The 24,083-nt window shown below is 30.3% G+C and overlaps 4 protein-coding genes across 6 annotated transcripts; 1 reads left to right on the top strand and 3 right to left on the bottom strand.

Moving 5' to 3' along the window:
• Positions 1-99: 99 nt before the first annotated feature.
• LOC101508885 (uncharacterized) lies at positions 100-2,042 on the bottom strand. The gene is made up of 3 exons (XM_004503257.4): positions 1,301-2,042; positions 1,026-1,211; positions 100-701 (listed from the first exon to the last, which is right to left on the bottom strand). The coding sequence occupies exons 1-3, from the start codon at positions 1,727-1,729 to the stop codon at positions 417-419; spliced, it is 900 nt and encodes a 299-aa protein (XP_004503314.1). The 5' UTR covers positions 1,730-2,042; the 3' UTR covers positions 100-416.
• A 280-nt stretch (positions 2,043-2,322) lies between these two features.
• On the top strand, positions 2,323-4,077 carry LOC101509003 (putative F-box protein At1g32420). Its single transcript, XM_027336234.2, has one exon. The coding sequence runs from the start codon at positions 2,573-2,575 to the stop codon at positions 3,785-3,787; it is 1,215 nt and encodes a 404-aa protein (XP_027192035.1). The 5' UTR covers positions 2,323-2,572; the 3' UTR covers positions 3,788-4,077.
• Positions 4,078-14,927: 10,850 nt separating this feature from the next.
• Positions 14,928-16,388, bottom strand: LOC101508683 (ribonuclease MC-like). Its single transcript, XM_004503339.4, has 2 exons — positions 15,797-16,388; positions 14,928-15,329 (listed from the first exon to the last, which is right to left on the bottom strand). Exons 1-2 carry the CDS (start codon positions 16,073-16,075, stop codon positions 14,928-14,930), a joined length of 681 nt encoding a protein of 226 aa, XP_004503396.4. The 5' UTR covers positions 16,076-16,388.
• Positions 16,389-17,337: 949 nt separating this feature from the next.
• LOC101508573 (2-oxoglutarate and iron-dependent oxygenase domain-containing protein CP2-like) lies at positions 17,338-23,379 on the bottom strand. Of its 3 annotated transcripts, none has more exons than XM_073370563.1 (10): positions 23,237-23,379; positions 22,762-23,074; positions 21,908-21,955; positions 20,954-21,130; positions 20,670-20,820; positions 20,430-20,516; positions 20,046-20,170; positions 19,050-19,242; positions 18,506-18,617; positions 17,338-17,708 (listed from the first exon to the last, which is right to left on the bottom strand). In XM_073370563.1, exons 1-10 carry the CDS (start codon positions 23,302-23,304, stop codon positions 17,699-17,701), a joined length of 1,284 nt encoding a protein of 427 aa, XP_073226664.1. In that variant the 5' UTR covers positions 23,305-23,379; the 3' UTR covers positions 17,338-17,698. The 3 variants fall into 3 exon arrangements, with proteins under 3 accessions (XP_073226664.1, XP_073226663.1, XP_004503313.2); XM_073370562.1 differs by having other exon boundaries at positions 22,762-23,116; positions 23,237-23,347; XM_004503256.4 differs by having other exon boundaries at positions 19,124-19,242; positions 22,762-23,116; positions 23,237-23,338.
• Between the last annotated feature and the right edge of the window lie 704 nt (positions 23,380-24,083).

The raw sequence follows: 24,083 nt of genomic DNA, 5'->3' as shown, positions 1-24,083 counted from the left end.
ATTTGGCAATATGTGTGGAAAAAAGTTGCCTATTTCACAATCAGGGACTTAGCCCTTACATGTGGAGCTTAGAATAAGTACAAAACCGACATCACAAACTAATCAACGAAAAAATCAACTTTTTTTTGGCTATAATTACACTATAATTACCTTAAATAAAAATGAAATTACAACATTCTGATTAAATACATTATTACACCTTAACCTTATGGGACAAAAATAATTGAAAAAGAAAAAAAAGGTAATAGTGATCACAACTCACAAGTTTCCACCGAATCCAATATTTCTAATGTGGAGTGTTAATGCAGCCAAAAGTTGTACAAAAACGCGTTTTTCCATCTTTTTTTCTATAAACCAATGAATCACTTTTTATTATTTAATTTAATTTTCCATTTCCATGTGCTTCTTCTTACTACTCAATCATATGTGCAAGAATTCTTGAGGGAAACCGAAACATTGATCTTCTTGGGATCAAAAACCACAGAACAATGAATCCTCTTGTAGTACTTTGGTTTGACCAATCTTCCAAGCACATAAGCTCTAGATCGTATCTCAAAGTTCAATTTCAATGGCACTGGCAATGTTGGCATACCCGTTGTGCTGCTTAGACCAGCACCACTTCCATACAATGGTATCTTGCTTCCCATCACTGCCACATTCACTAATCTTTCACTCTTCCTTGATTGATAAAATTTCTTCATCTACAACAACAATTTCTCAGCTAAAGGTTAAAGAATTCAAGTTTCAAACCCGTATAAATGGAAGAAAAAACAAATATTAACATAATAATTACTTACCAATTTTTATTGTTTCAAAAAATTTGAATCATACATAACTCAACGGATCTAAGACTTTTAATACACTCTCATGATACATCGGATACTCAATAAATATTAAACTCTCATATTATCTTAAAATTTGAATTTAGATGAATTTATACGAATACTTATAACCAAAAAAAAAAAAAAATTGATATCACAATTTTCACTAATTAATGTGAAATAATGTGTAGGTTAGTGACTTACATTTCCGGTACCAATTATGATGTCTGAATAGGAAAGATCTAACGGTGTGGATGTGACATGAACACCAAAGAATGTTCCCTTGTTGCGATAAGTGAATTTCACTGTTGAATTCACTGTGATCATATCAGTTGCCACACCAGTAGCATCTGAACCAGCTTGAACTCTAACATGGTCGAATTTTATACTCTGTAAAATTCAAATTTGAAAATTGATGAAGACCCATTTTAGATAAGAGACATAAGATCTTAGAAGAACAATAAAAATTGAAACTTTACCTTGATTGTGATATGGGGTTTCATGGGTCTACTAGCACCCCAAAGGATAAGAGAGAAAAGAGTAAACAAAAGGAAGAACCCAAGAACAAAAGCGAGGAAATAGTAACGACGAGTGAGAGAATGATGATGATCTTGTGATTGAAGAAGACCTTCTTCTTCAATGACATCGATGTCTTTCCAATGTTTGTTGTTGTTGTTGTTGTTGTTACGGTGGTTGTTGATTTTCCGGGAACCAGAGAAACGGCTTGAGGAAGAGTGGGAATGAGGTGGAGAACCCATTGGACTGATAACAGGAGTGGAATGAAAGGAGGTTGTTGTTTTCTCACCATCGTGTGATGGACTTTGAACGTAGTATGCTGGTCGACGAGGGGATCTAGTGGTGGATGATGCGTCTAAGCTAGTAACCTCTGAGTCTGTTTTGGTATGCATCTTCTTTGTTGTTGTTGTTGTTGTTATCGTTGTTGTTATTGTTGTTGCTGTTAAATCTAATAATAGATCTGGTGTCTCTATTGGGTTATTCTTTAAAACAAAAGAGGACCCAACAAGTAATAATATTGTGAAGATACTAGAAGTAATTGTTGCATTAGTGGGTGATTATTAATGGACCTTTTAATTTGGGTTGGTGGGGTGAATGTGGATTTTATTAAAAAGAAATAAAGAACAATTATGCTTTGACTAAGTTTAACGCCAATCTTTGTGTAAAAAAAAGTAAGAAAAGTTAATGTGTGATTTGTTTGAGTGTGTGAACTGTGAAGGAAGATGTAAAATTAAATAGTAACGACCAAACAAACAGCTGCATTCCAGTTGTCACAGAACATAACATGAATGTACTACGAATCTGCGAGTGTTTATATATGATGTCGACAAGATGAATCATTTAGATATCAAGATCATTTTAACATTATTTTATATTTATGTTTACATGTTGGTGTTCTTTACCTATTCTTTTTTGTCTTTATGTACGTCTTTCGATTTTAAATAAAATAAAAATGAATCTTAAAAAAATCGCTCAATTCATGGAGATTTTGATGGTATGGCGGTGCCTAGGTGGCAGTGGTAAAGATCATCGATCACCCATAGACCACATGATCCATTCACAAACATACTATTTTCTCCATATAAGATATAAACAAAAATGATAGTTAAAAAAAGACTTATTTATATTGGTGAGCTATGCATATGTTTCGCTAACAAATTTCTAATTTGTTGGGTTTGTTTTGCTTTGAGTGTTTTTTAAATCGCAATCAAAATTCGTTCTTGTAGGAGTTGAAAATGGAGAAACTTGTGGCTTTGACGAACGAAGAGTTAAAGGTAAGAAACAAACTTCATCATATTCATGACGATCTTGCTTTGTCCATTCTATCAAAACTACCTCTCAAATCTATTAAGCGTTTTGAATGTGTAAACAAATCATGGTCAATTTTATTTGAAAATCATAATTTCATGAAAATGTTCCGCAACCATTTCTTATATAATAATGATTATGATTACGGTGATGCCTTTATCCTACTACAAGAGTTGCCTGTGACAGGTGATCCACATTACGTTTGGTCATTCTATTTGCTCTCTGGTGAAAGTCAGTTTCATAATAAGATCAAGTTAGATTTGCCATTTTCAATTGATGATTCTAGAACTGGTATTTTTATTTTAGGTTTCAACAGTATTAATGGTATTATATGTATTTGTCGACAAACTCCAACTAACCTCCGAATTGTATTATGGAACCCGACTACTGCTGAGTTCTTTGTCATTCCTCCTAGCCCTGAAGAATGTGTACCACATCGGGGCTGTTATTTTGAATTTCTTGGGTTTGGTTATGACCATATTAGAGATGACTATAAAGTCATTCGACATATAACGTTTCACCACATCATTAACAATGAAGAAGATGTGTCATTGAAAGATAGATGGGTTGACACCGTGTTAGAGGTTTATAGTGTTAGTAGTAACTCTTGGAGAATACTTGATATCGACATGCCTTATCACCAAAATGATGACTTCTTACTTGGTGCCGGAGTGCACATCAATGCAATGTGTCATTGGTGGGGTGTAACACATTCATTTGTGGATGAATGTTTGGTATCGTTTGACTTGATCAACGAGGCGTTGGTTACAACTCCTGCGTCGTTAGACATGTATGAAGGTTGTGAACTTGGACATATGGTGAGATACTTGGTGGTGTTAAATGAGTCAATTTCTTTGATCTCAAATTATCCTGAGACCACTACCTATTACATTTCAATTTTGGGTGAACTTGGTGTGGAGAAATCATGGGTTAAACTCTTCATGGTTGAGTCTATACCTTTCATTGATTATCCGGTTGGAGTTGGGAAGAAGGGCAACATTTGCTTCAATAAATTTCTTGATGAGCTACTCTGGATTGATTTAAGCACCCATATAATTGATGAAGTTGGTCTTAATGGACAGAGTAGTAAGATAGGAATTTACAAGGAAAGCCTTTTTTCGATTAGAGGAATTAATAATTAGTTTGCCATTGAACTTGCAAACTCACTTGAAAAGAATACAAGAACAAAAAATAGAATTTTAAATGTACCAATCATGGTGTGCATATATCTGAAACCAAATGAGACTTGTTTAAATTATTGACTCTTAAAAGTTTTAAGTTAAAATAATAATATGATATTATAGAATATTGATGTAAAGTAGGTGGTTTATGAGGGATATATATGTCTAGTAGGATTATTAGTGTAATAATCAACCATTCCTCTTCATTGTAAACTCTACTCTTATTTGGGCAGACTATACTATAAACAAGATTCTTTACATATGATAGTCGAACCATTCATCTTAGAATGACTTGAAACTTTAGAATAAAAAATTTGATATACCTTAAATTTTACTCTTATTTAAGTAAATTATGATCATATCTTGTTTCATAATTATTATTTAATGTCCTCTGTGATTGTATTTTGTTTGATGAAATGCTTGGGGGAGTGTGTGCAGGTGTTCCTAGTTTAATTTTATTAGAAAAAGATGAGTCTTCAATACGTAAATCATTGATTTAAGTTATTGTTTAAACCAATGTTCGAATCATGAATGAGATACTCCCACATTTAGTGTCCGACAGAGTTACAAATAGGATTACCTCTACTGGGAGAAAAATAGATCTCTTGTTGATTTTTATAATATGGTTTGAAGTTTATGTTTTATTTAATGAGCTGACCAAATTATTTGAAATGCACGAGGATTGAGTGAGTTTGCTACAAAATACTAATGAATGATCCAATTATTTTAATTTATGTATTACTATTAGAGTTTGATATGAGTGTGTAAAATACCATATGTCATCTATCTTTGTTCTTTCTCACAAAATTATGCACTTAATATTTAGTTTCTATCTTATTTTTATTGTGATTCAAAATATAGAACGTTAATGCTAAGAAACTTGGCAATAGTACAAGGGGTGATTTTAATTTCACGTGACTTGTTTTGTTTGCAGTTGGTAAGTAAGGATACATGACAACTTATTTTCTTAATGATTTTCTTTTAACACCTATTTTCTTTATTTTAATGCTTTTGAAGATGTTTTTTGTTTGCTTGATATTATGTTTGGTTAATGTCTATTTTGTTGGAATTTATAGTCTTTTATCACAAGTCATAGATTTGATTTAAATTTTCTTTGGATTTTTTTTTTGGTTCTACAAAAATTGAAATAATACGTGTTGTTGGCTTAGTGATGTCAAAAACACTTATGTGTTCTATGATGTGCACAAACCATCTACTATGGATCCCTTTTTCTTATTTTTAGGATTTGCATAAACCAACTTCCCTTTAACTTTGAAGATCATATGATCTTGTATTATTCATTAAGTCAGTGCTAAAGGTGTAGCTTTATGTCCATCTTTTTTTAATATTTCGAATTTTTTAAACTCTAATTTCTGTAATTTTATTATATTTTGTGGTAAATTGCTTAGACTTTTAGTCTAGTTTTTATTTTATGAATTAAGTATCAAAAATGTATTTTGTTAGAGTTAGTAATATATATATATTTAGAGACTCGATTAAAATTATTTATCGGAGAGTAATTTAATTAATTTACGAATAATTTATTATTGACAAATTTTTTTTGTCACATGTTGCTAATAAATTTATCTGTCAATTGAGTTGAGACAAAAATAAATATTTTTATTAAATTAGATTGAGAAGTGAGTGATGTAATGTGTCTAAGAGTGTTTATATGTTGTAATGGTTATTTTAATAAAAACTTAAATATTGAATTATAATTTTTTTTTGTAAGTTAAAAAAAAAAAAAAGACCGGCCTTTTAAAAGAAAAGCTAGCGACCCCCCTCCTTGGATTTGTTCCTCTTTCTGTTTCCTTCACCCTATTCATCTTCTTTTCTTAGAAAAATAATAATAATAATTGTGTTGGTGGTTAACAAAAAAAAACACAAACTTCTATTTTTTGTCAAGATCAAAACTTTTTTTTTATGAAATTATTTGAAGACAAAATTTTTCCCTCTTCATTGTGAAGCCTTTAAGCAAATTGATACGAGGTAAACTTTATTTTCTCTTCTCCATTTACATGAAAATAGTGAGATTGATTGTTATGGGGAAAAATGAAATTTTAATTCTTTAAAAAACTATTGTTAGATTCAAAAAAAGGGGACATGTGTTCTTCTAATTTGGTGCTTGTGCTGTTGTTGTTATTGGTGTCTTAAAAAAAATTTAATCCTCGTTGTTGATGTTGTTAGTAATGAATTAAAAAAATAATTTTTGATGTGTTTGAGTTATCTAATTAGTTGTTTTTAAATAAATGAGTTTGAATTAAAGTTAAAACTTTATAAAAAAAAATTAGAGTTGTAAAATAATTCAAATTTTAACTAAGTTAAAGAGTTTGAGCAAAAAATTATATTATAAAATTAATATGTTTAGAGTTAAAAATGTTACTCTTTTAATTACCTTAGACTAAGTTTAAAGAAGAAGTATAGAGTATTTTATTAACTCAAATTTTTGGTGTTGTATTGGTTGAGTGATATAACTTAAAGGATAAAAATATTTGAAATGTCGAGTATGCGTATGTGTGGATTGAAAAATATTTGTTTTCATTTAAATAAATAATGTATCACTTGGTTGTAAAAAAAAAATATGTGAAAAAGATTTAATTTTAGAATTATGATGTGGTTGGATAAATTTTAGTGGTGAACAAATTGTTATGAATCCTTATGTTTATGTAGTTAGCTCATTAAGTCTCGTAAAAAAAATCGAGACCGTTGACACCGAGTTAGCGGTAGATAGAACTATGAAATATTAACGTTGTTGTGGTGAATGAAGAAAAATAATTTTCTTAGTTTATGTCTTTTCAAAGAATAGTTGTTATGGTTGATGATCAAGAATGTTTAAAGGAAAGTTAGTAATTTGTGGTTTCAAGTTTTTTTTATGGATACTTTCAATTTTTAGAAAAGTTTGCATGATTTTAATTAAAAGTTTCAAGTTTATAAGTAAAGGTTAAAGTCTTGAGTTATAATTTTTTTAATAAGATCCAAGCTTCATGAATTAAAGTACAAGTTTTGCCGATGAGGAAAAAAATATTTAATATAGTTTGAAAGGAATAAAATTATTAAAGAATTAGAGCTTTGAAACTAGAAAAATATTTATTGATATATTTTTTTTTTGTGTTATATTGTTATGAGGTAAATACTTTGATTGAACGTTTAATTTAAAAAAAAAAATTATAGTAGATCAAACTTGTAGTTATTTGAAACAAAAAAATGAGTATGACAAATTTGAAAAAATTGGTGGTTGTGTAAAAAAATTTGAGAAAAATAATTTAAGACGTTTCGAATAATTGTTAGTGAATTCTCTGAAAAATTGAAGGATAATGATTTCTATAAATATATTTTTATATGTTGAAAACGTGTATTGTGAATAATAATACTATTAGTCTTTATTCGTTGTAAACTCTTTTAGTAACAGAGACTAATTTGACTAAGTCAAACACTATTTGATTGAAGGTGTTGGCATAAGCGAGATTTTCGTTGTGTTTGATTGTGGTTACAATAATTGTTGAAAAGCTATAATTGAGGTAAGAGTTTTTTCCAAATTTTTAGTTACACATAGGAAACTTGCATGTGTGATTGATATTTATGTGATTATGCATTCTTGAGTAATAATACGTGTTACTACATTTATGAATGTTATTAATGAGAATGTGTCTTAAGTATGCTCTTTGAAAAGTATGAAAAATTATTAGTGTGTAATGAGTATTAAAATGAGAGTCTTTTAATAACTACATTTACATAATGATTGTTATGAAAAAGTTAGAGTATGCTCATGCATTTCATTGTTAGTGGTGACCGTGATGGGCCACAGAGTTAGTGGTGACCGCGATGGGTCATGGGATGGTTCAATGAGTTGATTGGTTCATCTTATCTTTACAAAGATTTTTAGTTTTGTAGGTATGTGATAGACTGCACTCTAGTAAATCGTGTTGATCTGTTATAGATGGTACCTCGGTAATTAGTATTGTTCTGTGAGAGGCGTACATTTATGATTTACACTCCTCGAAGAGGGTTTGGAAATTCGAGAGTCATGTGCATTGACATATAAACATTGCATTAGGGTGTTTGGCACGTGAGTCATGTTTGTTATGATATGATATATGTATATACGTGCTCTGTTATCATGTAATAATTGCTAAGTATTTATTGTTTGTCTTCATGACACAATTGTTAAATGGTACTTGTTAATTTTGATTGGTGATCATTTACATTATTGTGGAAATTGAACTTTGTCCTCAGATGATACCGGAGTTTGTTCCACTGGTTGTTACCTTGATGACAAAAACGTCGTTAGACTTCTCTATATAGTCATACCAGAGTTATGTATAGGATCTTAGTGTCTTTTTTTTTGTTTGTGTGATTGCACTTATATTGTTTTGGGATGATTGTATCTATGACCCTTCTCCTTTTGTGTTACGACATATTATTTTATTAAGTTATTTAAAAAAAAATACATTTGTGCTGTTAAAAAATCGAAGTGTTACACTTTGCACTAAAGATATCAAAAGCATACATTGCTTCTAAATGGTATTATGTATTTTCATTGCACTCCCACCTTATTAGTTATGGCCTTGTGGATATTAAGTTGGCCAAATGGTCATAATGTGAAACTGTCAATCTAAGGAGGGATATGTTGCATGCATGCATGTGGTTACCATTATTGATTTGCTACATGTGACACCCCGATTTTTAACCAACGCGAGTGTATTTTTTTTTTCTTTCAAAAACAAATAATAAAAATAACTCGTCGTAACACAAACTACAAAAGACATAATCAATTACAAACAAACTAAAATAGTTTTTGAGATGATAATCCAAATTATACAACTAAACAAAATACACCGGAGCTATGAGACCTATCAGGCATCGCTCATACCTCTAGGGGTATTCTCGGCAGACACCTGCACAAAAGTATTGCTCCAAGAATGCTACTCCACCCCATGGTCACGTCAAAAAGAAGGAACATGGACCCACCAAACAAAAGTCAACTGATCGTATAAGTTTAGTTACAGTCATCCCAAAATAAAATAAGTACAACCACTAAAAGAAAGAATCAAGTCCATATACACGAAACTAATATGATCATACCCTGGCAACTACAATAACACGGATGACCTCCACACACTATGCAAGTCCCATATGATGCAACATCTATCGTCGAAGTAACTTCATCCTCCTCATAATCCAAAGAAGGACCAGTCTCCTCAAAAGTCAGATCCACCCACAGGATAAATGGCTTCGGCGGTGCTGGGATCTCAAAACAGTCCGCTATTTTAGCGAAAGTCGGTAATAGATCATTCACTGGAAATGGAAGCTCTGACTTGGCCCGTCTAGACGGTTCTGCAATCTCTCGCTCCACTGGCATCGACCCGTTATCCTTTTCGCCAGTCCCGGGTCGAATCATTGTATGTCTAGCTCCTACGGTAGCCTCTGCCTCAACCCTAACTAAGAAATCCTATGCATATTCTCGTGCTCCATTCATTTCGAGCTTCAATCCTACCGATACCGGATAATCGATCTTCTCGTGAGTGAGCTCCATGAGGTATACTGCTCCAATTCTCCTACTTGTCCTCACTATCCTCCCCGTATAAGTAACTCTGCTTGAGATGGAGTCGTATGCCCAAGCAATCGGAAAATCTCAGTCATGAAGTCTAACGACGTTTCCATCGTCAAGGTATCAGTCGGTGGAACAAACTCGGGTATCATCTGAGGGCAAAGCCCAAATTACACAATAATTGTAAAGGGTCGCCAACGAAATTAACAAATATCACTTATCATTAAATTTTAAATGCACAAAATAACCTTTCATCTTAGCATACTCATTAAAAGGGTTTTCATATGTCCAAAATGCATAAACAATGTTGAAAATTAAGTTTTTGACAAACTGCATTGTCGTAGCCGAATACAACTGAGAAAATGCAGACTTTCAGTTCTAAAATGGCTCTGAATCAATTAACACTTCAAATATTCATATTATCAATTATGAGTACATAATTAACACCAAATTAATCTCCACAAATTCACACCTCAATCATACATCAAACATTCATAACATCAATTATGAACACATAATTACATCAAAACTTACGCAACCCAAATTCACACCTCAAAGCAATTACGGCACAATAACAAACAACAACTGAGTATGTATATACAATCACCACAGTATATCAAACATGACTCGCGTGTCAAGCACCCTAATGCAATGCGTATATGCCAAAATGCATGATTCCGGAATTTCCAACAAAACTCTCCTCGAAGGGGCGTAAATCATAATTGTACCGTATATCACAGACCAATACTAATTAACAAGGTGTCATCTATCACGGGTCAGCACGATTTACTAAAAAGCGTAAATCGTAAATGTACCACCTATCACAGACCAATACTATTTACTCAGGTGCCACATATCACGGGTCAGCACGATTTACTAAAAAGCGTAAATCGTAAATGTACCGTTTATCACAAACTAGTACTATTTAACGAGGTGTCACCTATCACGGGTCAGCACGATTTACTAAAAAACATAAATCGTAAATGTACTGCCTATCACAGACCAGTACTATTTATCAAGGTGCCACCTATCACAGGTCAACACGATTTACTAAAAAGCGTAAATCGTAAATATACCGCCTATCACAGACCAGAACTATTTACCAAGGTGCCATCTATCATGGATCAACATGATTTACTAAAAAAAACGTAAATCGAAAATATACCGCCGATCACAGACCAATACTATTTACCGAGGTATCACCTATCACAAGTCAACACGATTTACAAAAGGACGCGAAAATTCCCGCAAGGATAAGATGGACCAACAGATCACATGGCATCATCTCGTGGCCCATCACGGTCACCACTATCACCATGGCCCATCGCGGTCACCCACGTACTATGAAATATGAAATGCATGAGCATACTCTGACTCTTTTCACCGTAATCATTAAGTAAATGCAACTATTAAAAGATTCCTCATTTTTAATACTCATTTAACACTAATAATTTTTCAAACTTATCACATAGTATACTCAAAACATATTTTCCTCAATAAAATTCATAAAACACATATTATCAGTTATGAATACACAATCACATCAAAATTTAATCACCACAACAACATTAATATATCAGTGTTCTCCCCACTGCTAACTCGGTGCCAACGGTCTCGATTCCTTTTCGAGACTCAAGTAGCTAACTACATAAACATAAATATTTATAACAATTTGTTCAAAATAAAATTAATCCAACCACAACAAAATTTCAAAATTAAATCTTTCTCACACACCAAACTTTTAAAACCAAATAATCTATATTATTTAGTTAAAACTAAATAAAGCAAATATTGTCCAAATATCGCATACACACACTCGACTATTAAAGCACCAAATTTTTTGAGTTAATAAAATACTCTAAACTTTTTTCTTTTTAAACTTGGTTCAAGAGTAATTAAAAAAATAACATTTTAAACTCTAACCATTTTTAATTTCAATCTATCTTTTTGCTCAAACTCTTTAACTTAGTTAAAATTTGAACTTTTTCACAACTTTAACAACTCTAAATTTTTTTTGTAAAATTTCAACTTCAGATCAAACTCATTTATTTGAAAATAACTCATTACGTAACTCAAACACGTCAAATTTAATTACCGCCAATTCACATCAAAATCAATCAATTCAATTCCACAACACACATATAGCACCTCAATTAAATTTCAACAATTTAAACATAAATCACTCAATTTCAAAACTTCACATTATTACACATAAACCACCAAATTTCATCTCCACGACACACATAAATCACATTAAATTCATTTTCCACAATCTCACATACAAATCTCACAAATTTCCACCTCCACAAATACACATATAGAGTCCTATATGCATTCTAAAAGTTTGTAAGGAGCCCTTACCTCCTTTGTAGCTTTAACAACCGATTACGGCACTGCGATAAATTACGGTAAAATTTGCGCTCGCATCGTCACTTCAAAAACTAGCTCACTAGCACCGCAACATGGCAAAGAGCAACTTCCCCTTCTGTCACTTCTCGAAAGGGGGCTTACATGTAGAAGAAAAATGAAAGTTTGTATTTGAGTGTTTTTGAAATCACCAACACGATGGCTTTTTCTCGAGAACATAAAGAAGAGGAAGAAGAAATGAGGAAGGCGAGGCTGAAATGTTTTTCTTTTCTCTCGTGGCTTTATATAAAAAATCATTACACTTATCACATCACTCACTTTTCAAAATAATTTAATAAAATTATCTACTCTCGTCGCAACTCAATTTGACAGATGCAATTTTCAGCAACAAGTGACATTTTTTAAAAAAATTGTCCAATATTAAATTATTCGTAACATAATTAAATTACTCTCTGACAAATAATTTGAATCGGGTCTCAAAATATATATATATAAAATATATACATATATTAAACATATTATTAACTCTAATAAAATATGGTTTGATACTTAATTCACTAAATAAAGTAAAATTGGCTAAATACCTCAGCAATTTAACGCAAAATATCATAAAATCGCATAAATTAGAATTTAGAAAATTAAGGGTCTTACACTACATCTATATATGTTGATCAAATTTTGAGTACAAAGTCGTACTAATTTACCTTATCTACTATTTGTTTTGCATGCCTTCATGAACATAATAATCTTTTCACAAAATGAAGTGACTTTTTTTTATATTGGTGAAGCCTATGAATTGTGATAATATATGAATTATTTTAAAATTATCACAATACGATTGAGACATTGTGTGCTTATTCTTGATGAAAATGTGATTGATGTATCTAGGAATCTGAATAGTCGTATTAAAAAAAACAATTTTTTACATACAAACATTACATATAGAGACGGAGGTAATAAAAAAAGGAATTGATTAGTGGTGTTATTTACTTGATGCATTACAAATTGATACAAAAATATATAAATGAATGTTAATTTAGAAATATTATTATTTTATGAATTTATTGAGAATACTTTACTTCTTTTTAGAAATACATGTATGAGTAGTATGTATTGCTTCAATGTTGGTATTGTTGTTTTCTTTGCTTTAATTTGCAGTTAGAAATATTTTGTATAAGAGTGCGGAGGGATATTGAGACGAGACGCGAAGGGACGGTAGAAGGAAATTTGGGTCGATGGATTTAGAAGTGAAGTGGGCTTAGAGTGAGTAATTAATATGATAGAAATGAGATTTTAATCTATAGGTTGTGGTCATTGTGTTCACTACAAGAAAAAACAATTACTTATACAAAGAAATAAAAGCGAAAAATTGAAGCTAGGGTTAAAATGACTTGTAGAAAAACAATTACTTGTGTTCATAAATATGTTATATATGTTATATATGCTTCATTTTAGTATTTTGAAATGAGTGTTTTTATTTTCATGAACAATTTATATAGACAAATAATTTCTTTGTATTAAATAAATAAAATATGTATAAGAGCACTAATAAAAGATAAATGAACACAAATTGTATATTATTTTGAAAATATTTAATGTATAATTTAACATTTTTATTTTTTTAAAATATTATTTGTTGGTTTTTTTTTTTTTTTGTGTGTGCAAAGGTTTGCTAATTTAAATGTCTATATTTTAATATCTTTGATTTATTTTAATTTAAACTTCATTGGATTGTTTGTGTATAAATTTGATTATTGATTTTTCATGTGATTATTATGTTTTTATATATTTTGTGGTAATTTATGGTTGATATTTTAATTAATAAAATGTAATTAAAATATTGTGATGTATTTATATGCAATGAATTAAAAAAATAATTAACAATTAAATTAAGTTTGTAATGGGAGTTATATTTTTTTAATGTTGTTTTTTTAAATATAGAGATATAGACAAAGAATTAGTAGACTGAGGAATAAAAAAAGAATGAGTTATAAAATGGCACATCATACTATTAAATAATGTGGCAAAATTAGTATTATGTAACATATAAGAATGTGATGTGTTAACGTCATATTTTATATTTTAGGGGTTTGTTTTTATATATTATATTGATGATTGATAGAAAATTAGTGCAATTCAAACTTAGATGATGCCTTGTAGAAAGTAAGAATGCATTCATCATCAAGTGTCAAGGGTTAAAATTAAAACGGATGAAATTTAAATTTTTTAATTTCTTGGTTTTATGGCAAGTTTGATTGTGTCAATAGTTATATTTTGCAATGAGAGAAGCTACACATTCCATAATTGCCTTTACTTACAGAGGTCTAAAGCATTAAAAAAATAATTTTAAGAATCACATTGTTTTACTAATTTATTTTTGGGAGAAAGTTAATTTATAATTTTATCATAATATTTATTAGATATTGTCTAAAAAGATGTAAATTTTATAGAAATAATTATTTAGTAGAACAAGAAAACGATATTTAGAGATGGGATAGTATGTTAGTATTAATTTTGACGTGTTTTGTATCCGTCCCATGAGTTCAACACCATTTTACTTTTTTAAAGGCAAATTAATTTTACTTCATAACTTTAATTTTTTGTGAAAAAAATTACTGTAATTCAATTTTTAATATTATGTTTAGGCATTCATTGGATAACAACTATTATCCAACACAAAGTATTTAATCCATTGTTACTTCAGTTTTATTTTAGTTTAAATATTTATATATTTGTAATTAAGTCAAAAGAAAATGTATGTAATTATGTTTTTGGATATAGTCGACCACATTCTCTCCACTCAGTTTTTTAAATATTATTGCGAAAATGCAATATGTATATAAATAACAAAAAATGTCTCTTTTTGCATTGTAACTGCATCATAAAATTAATCGTAGAGAATTCAATTTTCAAATTGAACAAGTGATTATTAAGATACAAAAGAAAAAAAATGATTTTTTTTTGTCTCCAAAGAAAATGATTATATATAAGTATACATCAAAGGAGCGTGACATGGATTACAATACCATTGAAACAAAAATATAATTAAAAACTTTTTATTTTATTTTATTAAAAATATAAAACAACAAAACATAAATAAAAAGAATAATTAAAATAGTATTAATAAACTTTTTTGTATTTATTATTGATTTATTTCATTTGTTATCCAATGCAAATATAAATAAGTCATGGCTCCCACAGTACAGTATTTCCACAATTGCCGGGTGTAGGGCAACGAATGTAAGTATTTCCAGATTGATCTAAGCACAACCTTATTTCAAGTAACTCAGAATTCACACAATGAATTTGAGGGAAAACATTGAGATTTATGTGTTTTCTTATGGCATTACGGATTTTTGTAATATCATATGAGACTTTAATACCTGGAGAAATACCTTCTTGTTTAAGAATATCAAAAAGGTCATATCTGCTCCAAATATTTAGTGCCAACTCAAAATATTGAGTTTGGTTGAACATGTTGGAAGAGCATATTCCATGTGCATTCCACTCATAAGCCCAAAATTGTTCATTTGATTGTCCCTTTAAATTTGGCCAAGAGAGATCGAGTTGAGTTTCTAATTTACTAATCTGATTAAATAAGATTAATGTTATATATTAAAGAGTAAATATTAATAATAAAGAATAAATAAAGTTTCTATTATTCTAGATATATATAGTGAGGAGGAACAAATTACACTTAAAGAGTTATACTCATTTCATAATATTGTATCAGATGATTTTTTTCTTCAAAATCCGCCATTGGATTGAAAGTTAATGTCATATAGATCATATTTATAAATTTTGACGTTAATCTATAATCATTTTTAGGTCATTAAGATTCGTTAAAATTAATGTCAAGAGTGTAATTGTATATAACACTCTTGATTATAAATTAAAGTAAAAATTTATAGATATAATATGTATGATATTAGCTTTCAATCCAAATGCTAATTTAAAAAAATATTTATCTGATATGATTTTATTAAAAAAAAATATTATTAAATAAGTGTAACTCTTTGATTGTAATTTAATATTTTTATTCATAAAGTACTCACCATTGCCTTTGTAAATTTTTGAAGTTGTGGATCTTTTGTAACACATTTAGGTGACCGAAGAGAAGTCTGATTAGAAGGCCACAATCCATGGATTGTGAACTTTCCAGGTGGTATTACAGAACAATGTTTATTTCTACAAAACGTCGGTGGCCATTGTTCTGCCATTTTGAAAAATTGATACGAAGCGAGACATGGAAGTGGAAAGATAAAACATATGAACAATATTATAACAAGTACTTTCATGGCTACAACTTGTTTCTTGCTTGAGGTGAATTTCATTTCTAACAATGAGAGCTATGTGTTAATTAATTGATTGAATATTCAAATAATAGTATGGTATATATAGATAAAAGTTAAGATATTCAAATACATAAATTTATTCTTTCTACGTTGGTGTGGACAAAAAATATACTAGCACAATGTTAAATCACTTTTTATTTACTAGTACAAAAGTATGAAAAAATTCTAAAAACAATTCACATGCTTCTTCACATGTTGCTTTACACCTATTTAAGAGTAAACAAGTCACAAAACCTAACACCATTATGCATTTAAAACTTTAAAACATGCAAGGAATGGGATAAGGAATGGGTAGTACTTCTAGCCTAAAAAAATTCTGAGACATTATTCATTCTTAATTAGCAGGGAGTAATTTTAAAGTAACTACTTGTCTTGTATATAATAATTAATTTAAATTTTTTATCATTGACAATTTATTTCTTACATAATAATTATTTTAAATTTTTATCAGCGACAATTTATCCTATGTATAATAGTTATTTTAAATTTTTTATCCACTGCAACTTACCTTGTGTATAATAGTTATTTTAAATTGTCTATTAACGACAACTTATTCCATGTATATTAATTATTTTAAAAAATTTATCAACGATAACTGCATTATAAATTAGTTTACACATATTTTTATAAAAAAATTAAACAATCATTTTCCAATCCAGATTACACAGTCTGGCAATTGTACGGCTACACTTTTAAACTGTTAATCAATAACAAATTAGAACTGTTTATATCATTTAAAAAGATGAGCTACATTAAAAAGAAATGTCAGCAACATAAATGTATCAATAGATTACTGCATAATTTCAGTTATTGTTGTGTAGATAAAAGAGAAAACAAAATTACATTCTCAAATAAATAGTGCTATTTGGTAGGAATGACATATAGAAAAAAGAGAAGAATAGACAAATATAAATATTTTGACGAGTTAGCAATTGAAATCATGCACGAGAAAGAGTACTTTCATTTCGTAAATGTTACACTATTCACATATTATTCTTTGTTTTATTACATGAATACAAAAGATAGTAAAATCAGTTAAGATTTGTTATATGTTATAAAACTATAATTGAATTTTTTGTTGCTGCTAGACTGCAGGGAGTATTTGACAAAAATACAGTTTGACTACAATTTTAAGTCTCAAATAATGTAATTTTTCATGTTTTTAATAAAACAATTTATTATATGTACATTTATCAAACATGTTACAAATTTCATTTGATTAAAATTATTAAAAATATAAATTATAAAAACTTCATGTGAAATTTTCAACCTAGCAAAATTATTGTCTGACACTCCAAGCTAAATTTATGGGTCATGGTCATAAGTTTCCAACGGTACACGAAGAAACCACAATTCCTCAAGGTATACAATACGAGACTTTTAAGAGGCATCAGATAAACAGTAGTAACAAATTTATAAGTTAATCCAAGCTAACAAAGGCACCCCTTTCTAGATTAAACTTTTACAACCTAGACTAGACTCGATAAGGAGACCCAGACTCTTTGTTTTGACTAAAGGATTACAGCTACACTATTTTTCTATCATTCACTTCCACTGATCAGCTGTACAAAACAAATTATGCATTTGTTTCACCTTCCCTCCTCAACAGTACCTGCATAACCATACAGTGTTACTGTTATATTCTGCAAAAACATCAGTCAAGCCTTTTTGAACATTTCTATAAGAAATAACTTAATTCAGCTTGCACTTCTATCATCATAGGTGATATATCCAAAGCCAGGGTCTGTGTAACCTAAGGATTCACTTATTCTGTGCATAACAAGCTATAATTCAAAGAAATCAATCGAACAAAACCCAAAGTTTGAATTGAGGGCTATTAGAAAAATATGCTTGCTGATGCTTCCAGTTTTCTTTGCCATAATTCTTGGGTATATTGTGTTCCATCCAGTACAGGGTCACAACAATAACAACCAAACTTTATCTCATTAAGAAAGATCAGCTACATAAAATGGATCAATAGATGCAGTAAGTTCTATCCGCTATTTAGGATACTTTTGGGTAAACAACTAAATTAAACACATTAAATATATTATTCTTCTTAGCATAATTAAGCGCTTATTCATAGTTATACTGAAGAACTACTTGAAATAAACTGGAAATAGCTTAGGGACATTTCATAAGTAATAAGTGTATCCAACTAACCAAACGCCACTTTAGTACATGATGTGTCATAGAATAACCATTCTTTCAACTCGTGGTGTACAAAGTACCTCTATCCTTCAAGTGATGCAAAAAAACAATATCGCTAAGTAACAGCAATTAACCAACACTATATGTACTGGTCACAGAGTTGGGAGCCAGGTGACAAATATTAATATATGACTATGCAGCGCTCTTCCTAGAATGTAATGCATGAGCATGAAGAGTGCATATTACACAAATATTTACCATTCTGGTAGTATCATATGCTGAACGCAGCTTATCTTCCTTCTCGTGATTGCAATCAGCACACCAGCTAGAGAAATCTCTTTTATACTTTTGCATTTCTCTAAAAAAAGAACTGCACAGAAATAATGCAACCTTCGTATTTAATTTAACCAGCAATAAAAATAAAAATAAAACAACAGAAATAATGAATCCGTTCAGGTAAAAAAAAATAGGAAACTAATAATCCACGTTAATGCTACAATAATTCAGTCACAATAGGAGACTTCTGCTATTTCCCACACAAAATTGAGTTTAGGAAAAACATTCACTAAATAAAAAAAGGACAAACATAGAAAATCAAAAATATGAATTTGAGCGGGGAGTGATACAATTGTGCTTCCCTATTTGATGTTTACCACTCTAATGGGTTTCCTAACATGAATACATCCAGTGAGTAAGAACCAAATGCAATTTTTATTGTGTAAAGAAAAGTAGCAGGCAAGGTCATTGAATTATATATAGACAAGGATGATTCTAAATCAGATTTAACATTGAGTGACACTACCTCCTGCAAAGTTTTCTTGGAAGTGAAAGAACATAATATAAGCAGGCACGAATACAAGCAAAATAAGAAAGCACCTTCTGCACCACATAAGTAGGTTGATCCGATGACCGGATATTGTGGCTCTAGCACCATGACGATGACGGCCATGATGAAGCACAGCACAACCAGGGACATGCGAATAATCAAAGTATTCCTGCTTTCAAATAATGGATTCCGTAAAAAATGTATACATAATAATGACACCAATGAAAAACTGAAAGAAGCAAGCATCCATCAATATCACTTCTAGTTGAAAAAGTCTGTTAGGAATTATGAATAACAATTAGATTATATGAACTAGTTTACATTAGATTAAGATCTGGATTCAATTAGATCTGATCTATTTTATGTTGTATTCGTATTTGTCTTTTCCAAAGTGATAACAGATAGTTTAGTATTAGAGTACTTAGGTTCAGCTAGAACAATAATTGACCAGACTTAAATTACTTCGGGGCCAAACTCCGGATTACCAAAGCCCATTTCTTGGAAAGCCGAGGCTTAAGACAAGAAAGAAATACATTGTATAAACTGTATAATAAATTTCAGATGTTTTTAGGGTCAGCTGCTACACGCCATTAATATAAATAAGAGTATAAGCATTTTTATTCTTCTTCATCAATTCTAATATGTTTGTTTGAAATCATACCAAATTTTTTTTTAAGTATATCTCTCTGATGTGCATGCTCAAATATTCTCACAGCCATTTGAAAACAAAAAAAATCAGTAGGGACACTTAAGCCAGCTGCATACAAACAGATGACATCAAATTAACTATGATTTCCTTTTTCATCCACATTAATATTTAAGGATCAAATAATCTAGTTTGAGATTAGAACAACACATACTTAACATGAAAATTTCAAAAGAAATCCTAATGCCTGTTTACTTATATGTTTTTTTTATTCGCAGAAGCCAGTTTACTTTTATGCTGTTCCATCTCCACTTCTTAATTCTTACCTCTGAACGACTTATTGTATGTACATGTTTATCGCATCGCATGCCCCGAAAATACAACTCTCCTCCAGTAAATTGCCTACCCAGGCAAACATTTAAGGTAACTTCTGAGTCATCCACATGGAATTCTACAAATGTAAGACTGTCTGTTAGACTAAATTGGATATAACATTGTAAAATGAAAAATCAAGTTCCAAAGAACAAATCCAAAAAAGGTGGAAATTACTAGAGGTTTAAATAAAGTATAAAATATTAGCAACCAAAAAGTTGTCTATCTGGATTGGAACACCATCCCCTCACCCTAAATTTTGCATTAAAAAAAACCGCTGTCTATTTTAAATTGAAAACATATTCTAGCATGTCTTAGCATTCAAGCATAACTCTTACCTGTTTCAACATCTCTATGTAAACCACATTCAACAATAAACCCATGGTGAGAATCCAGGGTTGATCCGCCAATTTCTGCATAGAACACTGTATAACAAAGAATAAATTGACTGAAATGCATCTTAAGAGAATAAATAAGTTATACAGCGGTGAGTCTCTTGGGGTGCATAAATACATGAATAATTGACTATAATTGGTCAAATCATCGTGAGCAATAGTAATCAAGCAGACTTCACTCACCTTTTGACAACGGACAAATAAAATATTCCATAAGCTTGTTAAGCATGGTTTGAAGGCCAAAGTCGTCAAGTACAGCACCATATTGATTCATTGTATTGGGACGCATAACACAAAATGTTCTTCTGTTAACCCACTTCTCAAAATTTTCAAACTAGAGAGACCCAAAAAACAAATTAAACATAGAAAAAATACAAGTATCTGTATATACATTCACTTACAGGTTATAAGATATAACTTAAAGAACAAAATATTGCTTAGACCCCAATAATTAAAATGATATATACCTCAGATATCAATAACTCACAAAAGCGTGGCTGAAGCATTTCAAATGTAAAAATGCCTGGGGCAGGTTCAGACATTATGCGTCTAAAGCTTTGTTCTGTATTATCATTAATCGCTTTCAGAAATGTCGGTACAAAGAATGCTACAGGATCAATAGTGTACAACTCTTTATGCAGAGGCTGCAAAATTGAGAAAACCTATAAGTCGTGCTAAAAAGGAGCACAAAAGAGGAGGAGGAAATGTGAGGAAGATTGTCATTATACTTAGGCAAACATGTCTGATCATAATAAGTCATAAAGTCTGCTGATTTTCATGGAATAACAGATTGTTTATAGCTACTTAGATTTGAAATATTAACAAGCTAAATATGAATTAAGCACCCATGAAAATGCATATTTTGAATTAATTTAAATATTTAGCAGGGTGCAAAAAAGCAAAATTCAATAGAATGTGTAATGTATTATGAACAGTTTACTTCCCCCTATTTGACTATCAACCATCGCCCTTTAATATAATCTGCATGAGTGTACAAGATTGTAACTGGCTATAAATGTTGTAATTCCTAACCCCAAACCAGCCCTAATAATTTGCAACTGCTGTAATTTTCCCCTTATCCCTTCTATTGGACTTAGGGCCATTCTAGGCAGAGACACGGTAACCTTACATTATGGTTAGCACAAATAATAGGAGATGGAGATTTGTTCTTTTTGTTTTTTAGTTTGGTGTTCAAAATTTTATATGTACTTCATATTTAGAACAAACTAAATGTTGTCGAAATTGGAAAGTGGGATTCATTATTAGATCAAGCCATTAATATTTCTTAAATCAATTTGATTTAAGAAATTACTTGGGTGACATTATTACCCTGAAATTATTCTCAGGTTCCACACTAATTTCAGGCCAACAAAAGACAACAAAAAATAATAGGCTGACAATTAACAATTGGTACTACATACCAGATAATTTGACATTATCTTCTCTCTATATTCTCTTTGCTTTTGATCCTGCGATAATCACATTGAAACCACCACAAAAGTATGTGGTAGAACGAAAAAATAATAAGAACCACAACAATAAGGATAATAAAGACAATAAATAGTGAGATGATAAAAAATGATAATGACAATGAAGTTAGTTTTTTTTCTTTCTATTTTACAATATTTTAACATAAATGAAAAAAAATTCAAAGTAAGTTCAACCTTCCAGTTCATAACAATGAATACAATATAACTAAACACACATGAATGAATAAAACACAAGCTTAGAGAAACCAAATAATGACTGAAAAAAACACAAACTATGATTTTTTTTATAAAGAGAAGTACTGAAAATTATAAGCAAAGGTATAACATCGCTCTTTCATTTATGCAATCTAGCAACTTCAAGACTTGTTTAAAAAAAATAAGGTTCAAGACATATCTGATAGAATTTTAATACAATAAAATATGCAGAAGAGTGACGGAATTCAAGATAATAGTGTTTGAGAAAATTCAAATTCAATCACACTACTTCTGTCTTCAGATGAGATATAATTCAGCCAAGTACCCTGACTGTGCACATTCTGATTCTGCTGTGTAAAAGAGTGACAGACGCAATTCACACTAACAATAAAAATGTTATTTAACTATGCAGTCTACTCATTAAAATGTTACTTAAGACACAAGGAATGAATTATCAAATAAACACACAATCTCTTCCATTTTCCGATCAAACAAAAATAAACCACGAAAAAAAAAATATAAGTTTACACGAATTCAAAATTTAACAACAGCGTGTAATAATGAAGACGAAGGTAGAAATCGAAGCATACTCTGTAGCGCAACGATGGAGGCGCGTAATCGTGCAAAATTTCGCGCATGTAATTAACTTTCAGGTCACGAGGCGCACGGAGCAAGTGCCGCGGAAGGTATCTCTCCAACGAGCTGAAAATCCATGGAGAGATATCGAGTTCCAAGTCATCGTACTTTTCCGGTTTGTGATTCTTCTCCGGATTCAGCATCAATCTCGCCCTTTCCTTTCCCTTGCTAGAGTTTCCAGCCTCAACGCTGTTTTTTCCAGTTGACGGCGAAGCTGTCGGCCGGCGGCCACTGGAGCCGCCGTGAAATGACATGCTTCGACTCGTCCTGCATTTGGGGAAATTAGGGTTTTCAGTGAGAAATGGCTTTCTGTAAGGGGTCGAAATGAGAATTATTAATATTAAAGGGAATTAGGGTTTTTCATGTGAATTTTATTAATAAAATGAATAAAGATAACCAATAAAAATGAGGTGAGTGTGTAGGTCCTACCTTTGTAAATGCTCTCTGCTACATTTGGAGGATGTTTGTTTAGATTTATTTTCACCATCTTTATCCATTGTGAAGCTAGATTATTGATGAAAAATATTTTCTTTGACGCCGACTGATAATTAACTTGACTTACTGAAAATTAAATAATTCTGGAGGTGGTCTATTTATTTCAAAATATTACGAGCTTATTAGGTATAAAATTAGGAAATAAATGTTGGTTCTCTATTTTGCATTATACGACGCGAGAAAATGAAAATTACTTTTTATATTCTTATTGCGAAAATCAAATGCGCGTATCAAATAATGCTTCCTTTACTTCATATATTTTGTAGTACGAGAAAATTAAAATTATGATATAGTGTGTGAATTAACTCTTAGTGAGTTTATCGAATCTTATGTTTAAATTTTTAATCCAAAGCATTAATGGAATAAAGTTAGATGAAATAAATTTTATTGGATTTTATTATTTAAGGAGGTATGCATTCAAATATACACGTATTTTAAATGAAGGTGAACGATTATTTTTTATGAAAAAAAATGTGGTGCATTTCATTATCATTAAAATTGGTATCGTATAGTCATAAGTGAAACTAAACACCCGAGGGCAAGCTTAACAATAGCTTTCTTATTTGGAACGTGAGATTTGTCATTTGTTTATTTTTCCGCAAACTCAATAGATAAATTTTGAAAATAGAAAAAATATATATTTTTTATATTGTGAGAAACAATTGTCTCAATCTTATATTTATTATGAGAACTTAAAATGAGTTAATTGTGAGGAAAACAAATAATATTTTAAGTCGATAATTTATAATAGTTTTTAATTTTATTTGTGTTTAATTTGAAT

The sequence above is a fragment of the Cicer arietinum genome, chromosome 6, assembly GCF_000331145.2.
Source record: "Cicer arietinum cultivar CDC Frontier isolate Library 1 chromosome 6, Cicar.CDCFrontier_v2.0, whole genome shotgun sequence".
NCBI classification, from domain to species: Eukaryota; Viridiplantae; Streptophyta; class Magnoliopsida; order Fabales; family Fabaceae; genus Cicer; species Cicer arietinum.
This window is presented reverse-complemented; position numbering and strand designations above follow the sequence as displayed.

What these genes read in the sequence shown, in the direction of transcription:
- LOC101508885 (XM_004503257.4), bottom strand. Translation starts at nt 1,729, where the DNA reads ATGCATACCAAAACAGACTCAGAGGTTACTAGCTTAGACGCATCATCC. An exon ending in AACCCCATATCACAATCAAG is followed by an intron (nt 1,212 to 1,300) that starts GTAAAGTTTCAA and finishes TGAATTTTACAG; the next exon opens with AGTATAAAATTCGACCATGT. An exon ending in TCATAATTGGTACCGGAAAT is followed by an intron (nt 702 to 1,025) that starts GTAAGTCACTAA and finishes TTGTTGTTGTAG; the next exon opens with ATGAAGAAATTTTATCAATC.
- LOC101509003 (XM_027336234.2), top strand. Translation starts at nt 2,573, where the DNA reads ATGGAGAAACTTGTGGCTTTGACGAACGAAGAGTTAAAGGTAAGAAAC.
- LOC101508683 (XM_004503339.4), bottom strand. Translation starts at nt 16,075, where the DNA reads ATGAAATTCACCTCAAGCAAGAAACAAGTTGTAGCCATGAAAGTACTT. An exon ending in AAAAATTTACAAAGGCAATG is followed by an intron (nt 15,330 to 15,796) that starts GTGAGTACTTTA and finishes TTATTTAATCAG; the next exon opens with ATTAGTAAATTAGAAACTCA.
- LOC101508573 (XM_073370562.1), bottom strand. Translation starts at nt 23,304, where the DNA reads ATGGATAAAGATGGTGAAAATAAATCTAAACAAACATCCTCCAAATGT. An exon ending in AGCAGAGAGCATTTACAAAG is followed by an intron (nt 23,117 to 23,236) that starts GTAGGACCTACA and finishes GACCCCTTACAG; the next exon opens with AAAGCCATTTCTCACTGAAA. An exon ending in CTCCATCGTTGCGCTACAGA is followed by an intron (nt 21,956 to 22,761) that starts GTATGCTTCGAT and finishes TGATTATCGCAG; the next exon opens with GATCAAAAGCAAAGAGAATA.